Source organism: Macaca thibetana, chromosome 7 (genome assembly GCF_024542745.1).
Source record: "Macaca thibetana thibetana isolate TM-01 chromosome 7, ASM2454274v1, whole genome shotgun sequence".
NCBI classification, from domain to species: domain Eukaryota; kingdom Metazoa; phylum Chordata; class Mammalia; order Primates; family Cercopithecidae; genus Macaca; species Macaca thibetana.
The window spans coordinates 39,836,082-39,850,188 of NC_065584.1; the positions used below are offsets into that span (position 1 = coordinate 39,836,082).

Genomic DNA, 14,107 nt, shown 5'->3' on the forward strand with positions numbered 1-14,107 from the left:
ATAAATGTTTGAAGCAATGGATATGCCAATTACCCTGACTTGATCATTATACATTGTACACACATATCAAAATATCACATTGTACCCCATAAATATATACAACTATTGTATCAATTAAAAATTGTAATAAAAGCAAAAAAAAATTCTTTGTTTGAAGATAAATTGATATACTCTCTGTACTCAGTTGAAAAACAAAAAACAAAAAAGATTGAAGAGGCTACCTGTAGCTAGAACAGAAAGGAGAGAATTTGCCCCTACTAAGGAGTCAAAGTACTTATATTCCTATTCCAAGTCAGCCAATTAGATAACAACAAAACACCTAAAAGGCTTGTAACTTCTGTTTGGATTTTTAAAAATCATTAATAAAAGCTAAGTGAAAAAGTATTAAAAATTATTCCAAAACTTAAAAAGTAAAAAGAATTTCCCAGCTAATCTTCTTTAAGTTCAATGTTTTTGCTATTTAAATAAGTAAGTTTATGACTGGATCACTAGTGTAATAAACCTTATTTAAGCAAGTGGAACTTCAGCCCAAAAAGTTTATGTAAAATCGTACGATTCTGGCACCACCTGGTGGCAGTATATTCCAAAAGCAGAGGGTATGTGTGTGTGTGTGTGTGCATTTTTATTAATAACTAATTCACTCATTTATTACCAACTATTTAATAGGCATCTGCTAGGCGTAGTTCATATAAATCTTTAAATCTCTCTTGGAAGACAGGAAATAAAATAAAGTATAGTATCTAAAACAGGGTCCCTATCGCCAAGGAAGAAAAATCGTCAGTTAAATTATGACTGTCAGAATGTAACAAAAGAATCTGTTCTTGTTTAGAAGTTTCCTGAAAGTATTTATGCCCCTAGAACTTTCAAGCAAGAAGTCCTTAGGAGTGTATTGATAAACATAGTCTATCAAATCACCACATTGTAAGCAGTTTTCAAGGAAAATAACCAGTGGTTTTAAAATGTCCTCAAATTCCTGACACTTCTTCATTTAAAAGGTTGGCCAGGTGTAGTGGCTCACGCCTGTAATCCCAGCACTTTGGGAGGCCCAGGTGGGTGGATCACCTGAGGTCACGAGTTCGAGACCAGCTTGGACAACATGGTGAAACCCCATCTCTAGTAGAAATACAAATATTACCCAGGTGTGGTGATGCGTGCCTGCAATCCCAGCTACTCACTTGAACCTGGGAGGCAGAGGTTGCAACGAGCCAAGATTGTGCCACTGCACTCCAGCCTAGGCAACAGAGCAAGACTCTGTCTCAAAAAAAAAAAAAAAAAAAAAAAAAAGACGCTAATTTCCCTTTCCCTAAATGTAGGTTTGACTTAATGACTCACTTCTAATGACGAAAAGTGGCAGAGGTAGGGGCATGTAACTTCTAAAGCTAGGTTGCCAAAGATATCACCACTTCCATCTTGCCTTCTTCGAAACCACTTACCTGGGGGAAGTCAGCCATCATGTCATAAGACTCAAGAAGCCTGTGGAGAGCCTACCTGGGGAGGTACTGTGGCCTTCTGCCAACCACCAGCACCCGTTTTCCAGTCATGTAAATGGGCCCCCTCAGAAACAGATCCTACAGCCCCAACCAAGCTTCAGATGACCGCATCTCTCATCAACATTGCTAAGCTAAGGCACTCACAAAGAAACTAAGAAATAACCAATGTTTATTGTTTTAAGCCACTTAGTTTTTGGAATAATTTGTTATGCAACAGTATTAACTAATCCAATAACCTATCACTTCCTAGAAGACATTTTATCTATAACAGAAAGTAAAAATAGCTCACTCTAGTTTAATACTATAATTTTTCCATGTGTTAACAAAATTTCAAATTGTCCTTCCTAATTTATAAGGAGTGATCCTTTTTTAATTCCCCCAATTGTTTCACAATATTATTTCATAATATTTACTACCTTCTTTTTTCTGAGACAGGGTCTTGCTCTGTTACCCAGGCTGGAGTGCAGTGGTGTGACCATGGCTCACTCCAGCCTTGAACTCCCTGGCTCAAGGTCAGCCTCCTGAGTAGCTCGGACCATATGCATGCACCACCACATACGGCTAAATGGTTTTTTTTTTTTTTTTTTTGTAGAGATGGGGTCTTGCGTTGTTGCTCAAAGTGCTGGGATTACAGGCATGATATAATCATATAGATATAATACATAATGTTATTTATGTGCATACATATTACATATGACATGCATGTATATATTACATGTATGTGACATATGTGTATATGTGTGTACATATAACATACATATATGTATGCAGGTATATATAACATATGTGTATGTATCATATATATAAAACACATATATAAACACACCCAGCAATATTTATCACTTCCTAAGTTAATTTAATGAAACAGCAACCTAAGTAGATTTTAATCAGTCAGCAAGGATTTTGTTTTTAACCCCTCTGTTTGCAGAGCAACCACACTAAGCACTGTGTGGAGAACCATATCCTTGAAGTACTTAGAATTTAAATCAGATTACTGTTCAAGAAATAATTTATGTTTTTTAACTAAACTTTTTCCCTGGCTCTGAAGATTATAGGTCAATGGAAGAAGGTATGAAAAATTTTTCCTTTACCTCTGTGAGGGATCCACAAGCCACACCACCGTGCAGGGCTTCGTCCAAAGCAGAAAGGGTAGTAGATAAGAATGCTGGTGAGAAATCAGCAGACCTTTGTGCTTTTATCTCATAAGCCTGAACAAGAAAATGATTAAGTTTTTTTTCAACCTTTATATCTATTCAAAAACATAAACCAACTCTAATTTTCTAAACTTTAGCAACTTTAACCCTAATCCACCCTTTTCCCTTCTATTATTTATTTGTTCAACAAATATTTACTCTGTGCCAGGGTCTGTGCTAGATTATGGGGATATGACAAAACTGAGAGAGACGCTGCCCTCACAGTCTTATGAAGTCAACCAGAGACTATGAAATTAGGACTAGAAACCAGGCAATTACAACACAATTAATAAGAGATAATGTAATAGGGAAAGTATAACTGATATAGATTTTGGAAACAATGGAATTGCTGGATGTCTGTGCTAAAATCTGAAAGAGCTATTAGGTAAGCAAGGGAAATGTGACTATTCCTGCCAAAGAGGGCAGAATGTACAAAGAAAGGTCAAGAAGCAAGAGAGGAAACAGGGACTAACACAAACTGTAAAATATACAGTTCATTTAGAATGGCTAAAAGATGGAGTGTGGGTGCAGTACAGCAAGCAATGAGGCTAGATAAGTAAGCAGGGGCCTAACCATGAACAGCTCTGTTGAAGATGCAAAAAGGAGTGATGTGATCAAGTCATCATTTCAAACTCAGGTTCATTTGTGAAGAACAGTGTGAAGGAAGGTGTGGAAGGCTGAGAAATGACCCCCCACCCCCACCCCTGGATATCCAAATCAAATCTCCAGAACCTGTCTGTGAATATTACCTTATTTGCAAAATGGGTGTTTGCAGATTTGATTGTTAAAGACCTTGAGATGAAGGGATAATCATGGATTATCCAGATGGACCCTAAATACCCTCACTCATAAGAGAGAGGCAGAGGGAATTCAATACACACAGGAAAAGGTTATGTGAAGAGAGAAGCAGCCACAAGCCAAGGAATGCTAATGGCCACCAAAAGCTGAAAGAGGCAAGGAACTGATAATCCCCTAGAACCTCTGGAGAGAACGCAGCTCTGCCTACACCTTAATTTTGAACCTCTGAACTCCAAAACTGTAAGAGGATAAATTTCTGTTGTCTGAAGCCACCCAGGGTATGATTTGTATTAGAACTGCCACAGGAAACTAATACAACAAATTATAATTTCAAAGACATACTCAGATTAGTTTGTGAAGAACAGCTTGAAACTGGGAGATCTGTCAGGAAGACATTACAATCATTCCAAAGAAAAATAATGGTAGCTAGAAGAAGGTAATAGTAGTGGAGATAAAAACTTTTGGTACTAGCAACTTTATTGAAAGCCAGGTACACAGTACGACAGTACCCCTTATCCACGGTTTCACTTCCCATGTTTCAGTTACCCATGGTCAACATTGATCTGAAAATATTAAATGGATAATTCCAGAAATAATTCATAAGTTTTAAATTGCACACAGCTCTGAGTAGCATGGTGAAATCTCACATGATCCCACTTGGATGTGAATCATCCCTCTGCCAAGTGTATACGCACTATAGACACTCCCTGCCTGTTAGTCAGTAGCCATCTCAGTTATCAGATCCAAAAAACGTAGTATATATATAGTTTGGTACTATCCAAATTTTCAAACATCCACTGAGGGTCTTGAAACATATTCCCTGCGAACAAGGGGAGAAACACTACTTATCTGAAGTTTTTCCGATATTATAAAATTCTGAAATTCTCCTTTTTTTTGTTCAAGACAGAGTCTCACTCTGTCACCCGGGCTGGAGTACAGTGATGCGATCTCAGCTCACTACAACCCCACTTCCTGGGTTCAAGCGATTCTCTTGCTTCCGCCTCCCAAGTAGCTGGGATTACAGGCGCCTGCCACCACACCCAGCTAATTTTTTTATTTTTAGCAGAGACTGGGTTTTGCCATGTTGACCAGACTGGCCTCAAACTCCCACCCTCAAGTGGCCTGCCCACCTCGGCTTCCCAAAGTGCTGGAATTACAGGTGTGAGCCACTGCACCTGGCCCAAAATTCTCCTTTATTATCCTTGGTGTTTGTCCACAAGAAATTATACAAAGAATTCTGGTGATTTTATGTGTTGGTTTTGATCATTCTGATGTATTTAGAGCTACAAAAGTTAATACTCTATAAGGAAAATTGTTTTTTAAATTACTTTTATTAATATTCCGGGATATTAAAATTTTACCTGATTTTTAAAAGATGTTCATTTTCTAATGTTCCTTTTATTATTTTAAAGGCTTTTGACAACCTCCGTTTGTTAATGGTCTGCTGTACATTTCAGTTTAGCTTTGCCTGCTCCAGGGCACTGTCCAGTCGCTATGCTAGGATATGGAGCAAATAACATCAGCTCCTCTTAGATACTGCTGTGATTCAGGAATCATGAACAGTAAGGAAAAGGCAAGGATAGGCAGGTAAAGAGCATTTGTTGCACATCAGTAGATGTGCTGTATTAAGTACTTCACGTACATTATTTCATTTACACACAGGTATAATTATCTCCATTTCACAAAGGGTAAAAAAACTGAGACTGAGAGATTCGCCAGATATTACCACAAGGGGACAAACAAGAACCATTGCTGCTTTTTTCCTAATTAAAGAACATAACTTACCTAAAGCAAATTTGGAAAGAAGAAAAAAGTTAAAGAAAACAGAAGTCAGTAAAAAATTCCACAATCCTAAGATAACCATTATTAACAATATATGCCAAATACCTTTATAACGTTCATTTTTATAAAATTAGCATGTATACTATATACAATTTCGTAGCCTGCTTTTTTCACTAAGCATTTATGTCCTGGGCATTTCTCCTATTACAAATTCTTGGCTGGTCATGGTTGCTCATGCCTGTAATCCCAGCACTTTGGGAGGCTAAAGCAGGAGGATCACTTGAAGCCAGAATTTCAAGATCAGCCTGGGCATCATAGCAAGACCTCATCTCTATAAAAATAAATAAATAAAAATTTTTCAAAGATTTTAGTGCCTACATAATATTCCTTAACATAAATGTAATATAATTTATTTCCTTCCTTACTATTATTATTGTTTCCAATGTTTTGATATAAAAAATATTTCAGTAGGCATCCTTACATACACATTTTTGTCTATAATCTATCATCAGGCAATGTGGATGCATGTGAGGATACTTTCTCAAACATGCAAAGGCAGCCCAATCTGTCCAAATTAAAGTACTTCATTTGCAATTTTAAGTGTAATTTCTAGAATAATAGATTTGGTAAGTCAAAAAAATAATAATTGGCTGGGTGCGGTGGCTCACACCTGTAATCCCAGCACTTTGGGAGGCCGAGGTGGGTGGATCTCGGCCTGAGGTCCGGAGTTTGAGACCAGCCTGACCAACATGGAGAAACCCCATCTCTACTAAAAATACAAAAGAAAAAATTAGCCGGGCGTGGTAGCACATGCCTGTAATCCCAGTTACTTAGGAGGCTGAGGCAGAAGAATCGCTTGAACCCAGGAGGCGGAGGTTGCGGTGAGCCAAGATTGTGCCATTGCACTCCAGCCTGGGCAACAAGAGCAAAACTTCGTCTTAAAAAAAGAATAAAATTAACTAACAGAACAAAACTTCAGAGAAGTAGTATGTATATAAATGAGACAAAGACGAGTTTTGTGATATGACACTACCAGTTTTTCTTCTACTTTGGTGGCTGCTGCTTCTCAGACTCATTATCGTCTAATCTGACCTGTAACTGTTGGCATCACTCAGGTTTCAGGCTTAAGTACACTTATCGTCTTACTGTATGCACTTTATAGGCAATCACTCATCCATTCCGATAGCTTCAACTATCATATTTACACCAATGACTCCCACGTGCATGCCTCGCCTTCAAGGTCCAGGTCCATATATTTAACTGCCTACTTCCCGTCTTCACAATATGTTTTATAAGCATCTTAAATCAGACAAGTACCGGACGGTGCGGTGGTTCATGCCTGTAATCACGGCACTTTGGGAGGCTGAGGCAGGTGGATCACCTGAGGTCACGAGTTCGAGACCAGCCTGGCCACCACGCTGAAACTTTGTCTCTACTAAAAATATAAAAAATTAACCGGGCATGGTGTTGGGTGCCTGTAATCCCAGCTACTGAGGAGGCTAAGGCAGGAGAATCGCTTGAACCTGGGAGCCTGAGCCGAGATCTTGCCATTGCACTCCAGCCTGGGCGACAAGAGCAAAACTTCATCTCAAAAAAAAAAAAAAAAAAAAAAAAAACTTACACAAGTACTAAATTGAATGTATGATCCGCCTCCCTCAAACCTGCTCTTCTTCCAGTACTCCTGATCTCAGGAAATGGTACCACTCAGTTTCTCAAAGCAAAAGTCAGGGAATCATCTCTGACAATTTTCTGTACGTCACTACCATCTCAGCCAAACAATTACCAAATCCCATTAATATTCTCTCCTAGGCTGAGCACAGTGGCTCACATCTGTAATCCCAGCATATTGGGAGGCTGAGGCAGGTGGATTGCTTGAGGCCAGCAGTTCGAGACCCGCCTGGCCAACAGCAAAACCCCATCTCTACTAAAAATACAAAAATTAGCCATGTGTGATGGTGCATGTCTGTAGTCCCAGCTACTGAGGAGGCTTAGGCACAAGAATTGCCGGAACCAGAAGGCAGAGGTTGGAGTGAGCCGAGATTGCACCACTGCACTCCAACCTGGACAACAGAGTGAGACTCTGTCTCAAAAACAAACAAAAAAAAATTATCCTTCCTAAATATCTCTCATATTAATCAACACTATAACCTCTGCATTAATAATACAAGTCACCATCACTTTTGGTCTGGAACACAGTAATAGGTACGTAACTAATCTTCATGAATATTTTCTTCCTCCTTTTCAATCACTTGTCCACATCCAAGACTGATCTTTTTAAAACACATATTACAGTATACCCTTCTTATGAGTTTCCATTGCTCTCAGAATGAAGTCCAAAATCCTTAACTTGGCGTGCAAAGCCCTAATAATCTGACTCCTGCTTACTTCTCTGGCTTCATCTCCTACCACTCTCTTCTTTGCTGTTATGTCCCACTCATGCAAGCCCCATTCTCCTTCTCTTCCCAGGGCCTTTGCATCTGTTATAGCCAGTGTCCAATAACTCTTCCCTGCCCATCTCCCTTCCCAACTCCTTTGCCTATCTCTCACCTATTCATCTTCCATGTTTTAGCTAAAGTACTGCTTCCTTGGAAGGGCCCTCCTGACCCCCAAACTAAGTAGTGTCCCTTATTATAAAGTTTCAAAGCCCCTTATGCCTTTCCTTCATAGGATTTAGCACTATTATAATTAACTAATTATTTCTGAATTAATATTTTAATGTCTGGCTTCCCCCACTAGACTGTAAACTACAAAAGGGCTGGAACTGTATAAACTTGTTCACCATGACATCCCCAGTGCCTGACAAAGTACCTAATACATACTTGACATTCAGTAAATACAGGTCAAAAGAATAAATGATTGAATAAATGAGCAAAAAAATTTCCTGAAGAAATGAACTAAAACTAAGCCAATGGACGAATAACAGGCAAGCAGAGAGCCAAATTATGAATGAACTCCCATTGACAATTGCTACAAAGAAAATAAAATACCTAGCAATACAGCTAACAAGGGACATGAAGGACCTCTTCAAGGAGAACTACAAACCACTGCTCCAAGAAATCAGAGAGGACACAAACTAACAGAAAAACATTCCATGCTCATGGATCTCATGGATAGGAAGAATTAATATCATGAAAATGGCCATATTGCCCAAAGTAATTTATAGATTCAATGCTATTCCCATTAAACTACCATTGACATTCTTTGCAGAATTTTAAAAAACTATTTTAAGGCCGGGCGCGGTGGCTCAAGCCTGTAATCCCAGCACTTTGGGAGGCCGAGACGGGCGGATCACTAGGTCAGGAGATCGAGACCATCCTGGCTAACACGGTGAAACCCCGTCTCTACTAAAAAATACAAAAAACTAGCCGGGCGAGGTGGCGGGCGCCTGTAGTCCCAGCTACTCAGGAGGCTGAGACAGGAGAATGGCCCGAACCCGGGAGGCGGAGCTTGCAGTGAGCTGAGATCCGGCCACTGCACTCCAGCCTGGGCGACAGAGCGAGACTCCGTCTCAAAAAAAAAAAAAACTATTTTAAAATTCACACAAAACCAAAAAGGAGCCTGTATAGCCAAGACAATCCGAAGCAAAAAGAATGAAGCTGCAGGCATCACGCTACCCAACTTCAAACTATACTACAAGGCTCTAGTAATCAAAACAGCTTGGTACTGATACAAAAACAGACACATAGACCAATGCAACAGAACAAAGAACTCAGAAATAAGACCACACACCTACAACCATCTGGTCTTCAACAAACCTGACAAAAACAAGCAATGGGGAAAGGATTCCCTATTTAACAAATGATGCTGGGAGAACCGGTTAGCCATATGCATGAAACTGAAACTGGACCCCTTCCTTACACTTTACACAAAAATTGACTCAAGATGGATTATAGACTTAAATGTAAAACCCAAAACTACAGAAAAAACCCAAAACCTAGAAGAAAATCTAAGCAATACCATTCAGAACATAGACACAAGTAAAGATTTCATGATGAAAATGCCAAAAGCAATTGGAACAAAAGCAAAATTGACAAATGGGATCTAATTAAACTAAAGAACTTCTGCATCGCAAAAGAAACTACCATGGTAGAAAATGGGAGAAAATTTTTTCAATCTATCCATTCTACAAAGATCTAATATTCGAACTCTACAAGGAACTTAAACAAATTTACAAGAAAAAACAAAAAACCCATTAAAAAGTGCACTAAGGACATGAACAGATACTTCTCAAAAGAAGACATTCATGCGGCCAACAAACATATAAAAAAAAAGCTCAACATCACTGATCATTAGAGAAATGCACAACAAAACCACAATGACATACCATCTCACACCAATCAGAATGGCAATTACTAAAAAGTCAAGAAACAACAAATGCTGGCAAGCTTGCAGAGAAATAGGAATGCTTTTACACTGTTGGTGGGAGTGTAAATTAATTCAACCATCGTGGAAGACAGTGTGGCAATTCCTCAAAGACCTAGAGGCAGAAATACCATTTGACCCAGCAATGCCATTACTGGGTATATACACAAAGGAATATAAATCATTCTATTATAAATATACATGCACACATATGTTCATTGCAGCACTATTCACAATAGCAAAGACATGAAATCAACCCAAATGCCCATCAATGATAGACTGAATAAAGAAAATGTGATACACATACACAAAGGAGTACTATGCAGCCATAAAAAGGAATGAGATTATGTCCTTTGCAGGGACATGGATGGAGCTGGAAGTCATCATTCTCAGCAAACTAATGCAGGAAAAGAAAACCAAACACTGTGTGTTCTCACTTATAAGCAGGAGTTGAACAATAAGAACACATGGACACATGGAAGGGAACAACACACACTGGGGCCTGTTGGAGGTTGTCGGGGAGAGGGAGAGCTTCAGGAAGAATAGCTAATGGATGCTGAACTTAATACCTAGGTGACAGGATGATTTGTACAGCAAACCACCATGGCACACGTTTACCTATGTAACAAACCTGCGCATCCTGCACATGTACCCCGGAACTTACAATAAAAGTTGGGGGAAAAAAAAAAAACTAAGCCAATGTTTAAGGCAGTGCTGAAATATAAGGAATGCTACAAGAATGAACATAAACCACAGGAGAAAGATGGCTTCTTGAACTGTATTTGGAATTGTATTAAGATGGCAGCTGAAGGTAGTGATGGAAGTAGAAATTAAAGTTGAATTTTGGGACCATGCTCTCTTATTTAATTATTAACTGGAAATATGCCATGGATATTGATCAATTAGAATGACAGATGACAAATTAAAGATTTTCTGGTGCTTTACAACCTTCAAAATAGTAACAAGTTAATTTGAATCTAGTCACAGAATCATTGCACAGTATTTTAACTTCTGTTTTCTCCCATAAAACAAAGCTGTTCAAAGCAATGAAATCAATGATAAAGCTAAGACTAATGCCAATTTCTAACTCCAATTCTGATTCTCCTTCTGACTACCCTGCCTTTAAAATATTTTCCTCAGATCACAAGCTAAATCTGAACAAAAGAAAATATTTGTTGTTCAGCCGGGCACGGTGGCTGATGCCTGTAATCCCAGCACTTGGGAAGGCTAAGGCGGGAGGATCACTTGAGCTCATAAGTTCAAGAACAGTCTAGGCTATGTGGCAAAACCATATCTCTACAAAAAACACAAAACTTAGTCGGGCATGATGGTGTGCACCTGCAGTCCCAGCCACTCAGGAGGCTGAGGTGGGAGGATGGCTTGAGCCCAGAAGGTGGAGGTTGCAGTGAGCCAAGATCACACCACTAGACTCCAGCCAGAGCAATAGAGCCAGACCTCATCTCAAAAAAAAAAAAAAAAAAGAAAAAACAAAAAGAAAGAAAGAAAGAAAGAAAGAAAGAAAGAAAGAAAGAAAGAAAGAAAGAAAGAAAATATCTGTTGTTCAAATATCTGTTCATTGTTTTTAGAAGTTTCAAATGACACTAACATTCCTTCCTTCTCCCCTTCTTCAGAGAATTGTACTTCATTGTTCAGTGTTCAGTAAATTTCAATATAAGGTAGTGAGGTAAGTAACTTACAGTCCACATAAATAAATACATTTGCAAAACACTGAACAGAATTTTAGGAAACTCTTACTGTGGGAAAACAAGATATTTCTATCATGTTTCAAATCTATAATTTGAAAAGCTAAGCTACAGTCATGACACAAAAAGTCTGAAAAAATGTACAATTTGATGAGGGCTTTTGTAAAAGACTTCAAATTTTCTTAAGAGTAAAGGATAAATTTTTAATTACCTCTTATTCAATCAATAAGCAAGTATAAGTACAATTATGTGTACTTTATGATCTAGAGCAAGTGATGATGGTAAAGGTCAGTATATCAAAGAAAGGGGCATTCTAAAATTAAGATTATAATTTAACTACGAGGCCCTCAAATACTACCTAATCAATCAGAGAAAGATGACCTTTGGAACTACAGCTATTGGCTACAGAAAAAAAGTAAAAACTTTCTGTTGCTCCCTAATTCCCTTATTTGGAAATTGTCTCCCATGAGTTTATAAACTACATAAATTTTTCACATATAGGCCAGGCACAGTGGCTCACGCCTGTAATCCCAGCACTTTGGGAGGCCGAGGTGAGCAGATCACTTGAGGTCAGAAGTTTGAGACCAGCCTGGCCAACAAGGTGAAAACCCATCTCTACTATTAGCTGGCATGGTAGTACCGTGCCTGTAATCTCAGCTACTCAGAAGGCTGAGGCAGGAGAATCACTTGAACCCAGAAAGCAGAGGCTGGAGAGAGCCGAGATTGTGCAACTGCACTCCAGCCTGGGCAACAGAGTGTCTCAAAAAAGAAAAAAATATTTGCTTCACATGTGTTTTCCTTAGAGAACTAACTTCTATGGTAGAAAACTTAATATTTTTGAGGTACTCATCTCTATTTCTGCATGTGCCTCATCCCTAAAAAAGCATGTTTAATGAGATGAGGAATCATTCATAATCAAATCATAATAAAATATAAATATACCGTTTGCATCTTTGGGGCACAGGCCCTGCTGACCATACATAGAAGTTCATGGACACCTCGATAACTCAGACCAGTCATCTTCATAAGCTCCAGTGGGGAAAGACATAAAAAGTCCTAAAGAAACATAAAGAGAGTATTTTAAACATATATGTGTAACAAAGATATTAGAGTTAAAAGGAAACCTTCAATTGATACTGCTTATGTAGACAAAAGTATAATGTATTGCAGATCAAAGATTTATACATTCATTATAGTAAGATAAAACCTTAAATCTAGCCAGGCACAGTGGTGTGTGCCTGTAATCCCAGCTACCTGGGAGTTGAGGCTGGAGGATTGCTTAAGTCCAGGAGTTCAAGACCAGCTAGGGCAACATGAGAACCTAGTCTCAAAAACAACAAAGAACAAAAACAACCAACCAAAACCTTTAAATCTTATTTACCCTGCTAAGGAGGATTTGCTTCACTACCTTGCTTAAAAATGCAAGATCTGCTCTATATATTTCGCATACTCCATCAATAAGAAAATGGTCTATTAATTTCTTTTGCTTTTAAGAGAAATTATGTATTTTGAATAGTATCTCCTCATTTCAGTCCTATTTCTCATGTAACTACAAATAAATAGCAAAGCTGTTACTTCACCTTATGCCATGACCACTCTCCCCTCAAAATGCAAAAATACTAAATTTGGGTAAATGAAATCGCAATTGGAAATGCACCCAAGGAAGCTTGATATTTACAATTAGCCTATGGAAAAGCACCATCATTTATCTTTTTTATTTTGTAAGCCTACATTTTCATATTTCAAGTTTAAGAAGTATTAAGGTATAAAGTTAACTTGTGCATAAAACTTCTCAATAAAAATTTTAAATAAAATTTACCTGACAGGTAAGGATCTGATGTCTACTCAGACGGTCACACAGCTCTTGTGATAAACCCACTCGTTTTAGTTTCTTGCTACCCATGCCTCCAGATCCAGCAAAGAAAAGAAGAACCATGAAAAAAAAATAGAATATAACATAAGTAATAGTGAATAGGCTATCCAAAACAAAATTAAAAATTCCTCAAGTTTCTCCATATGCAAAATGAAACATACTGTGTTAAAAATATTACTGATAAAGGAATGCTATAGAATCTTTTTAAATGTTTTAAATATGAGAGACAATTTTTTATCAAACAGGCACACAGAAAAACAAGGCAACCTCAAATATAATTTCACACAATTATTTGATATTTACTACATGAATATAGTACCACTTCACATTTGTAGAGCATCTTAAAATGTTCAATGCATGTATAAATTTTATTTGGATATGGCTAATTTTTGTATTTTTTGTAGAGACAAGGTCGCCACCATGCCCGCCCAATTTTTGTAGAGACAGGGTTTTGCCATGTTGTCCAAGCTGGTCTCGAACTCCTGGGCTCAAGTGATCCTCCCATGCTGACCTCCTAAAGTGCTGAGATTACAGGCATAAGCGAACGGGCCTGGCCCAAAATGTTCTATATTAACACTAGCTGCTTATATTCTCACATGCAGTTAAATTTCACTATTGTACCTTGCTAGGGGTAAATGAGGCTCATGAAAGATTTATCTTCAGAGAATTAAAAAAGAATTACTGTGAGTCTCTTAATTCATACAAAGGAGAAGCTGTATATCTCATTGAGATGGTAGATACACATTTTTCAGTTCTTTCCAGAGGAAAGGAATAAATCCAAGGAATAAAGCAATATAGTTATCAGAAAAGAAGTAACATTTTGGAATGAAAATATATGACTGAGAATGTACATGTACTGAGAATGTACATGTTTGTTTATTTCCAATACCATGGCCCAAATTTCTA

The 14,107-nt window shown here is 38.1% G+C and overlaps 1 protein-coding gene across 7 annotated transcripts in view; it reads right to left on the reverse strand.

Moving 5' to 3' along the window:
- RAD51B (RAD51 paralog B) overlaps positions 1-14,107 on the reverse strand; it is a 787,871-nt gene that overhangs the window by 771,492 nt on the left and 2,272 nt on the right. For 5 of the 7 annotated variants that reach the window (XR_007727250.1, XR_007727251.1, XM_050797048.1 and 2 more), the window contains exons 3-5: positions 13,148-13,233; positions 12,271-12,384; positions 2,582-2,698 (exon numbers count right to left, since the gene is read on the reverse strand). Coding sequence is in view for 5 of the 7 variants with exons in the window: in XM_050797048.1 (XP_050653005.1) it covers positions 2,582-2,698; positions 12,271-12,384; positions 13,148-13,231 (315 nt within the window). In the remaining 2 variants the exon portion in view is untranslated. Of the gene's footprint in view, positions 1-2,581; positions 2,699-12,270; positions 12,385-13,147; positions 13,235-14,107 lie in introns of those variants that run through there. The other 2 variants (XM_050797049.1, XM_050797051.1) reach the window with 2 other exon arrangements.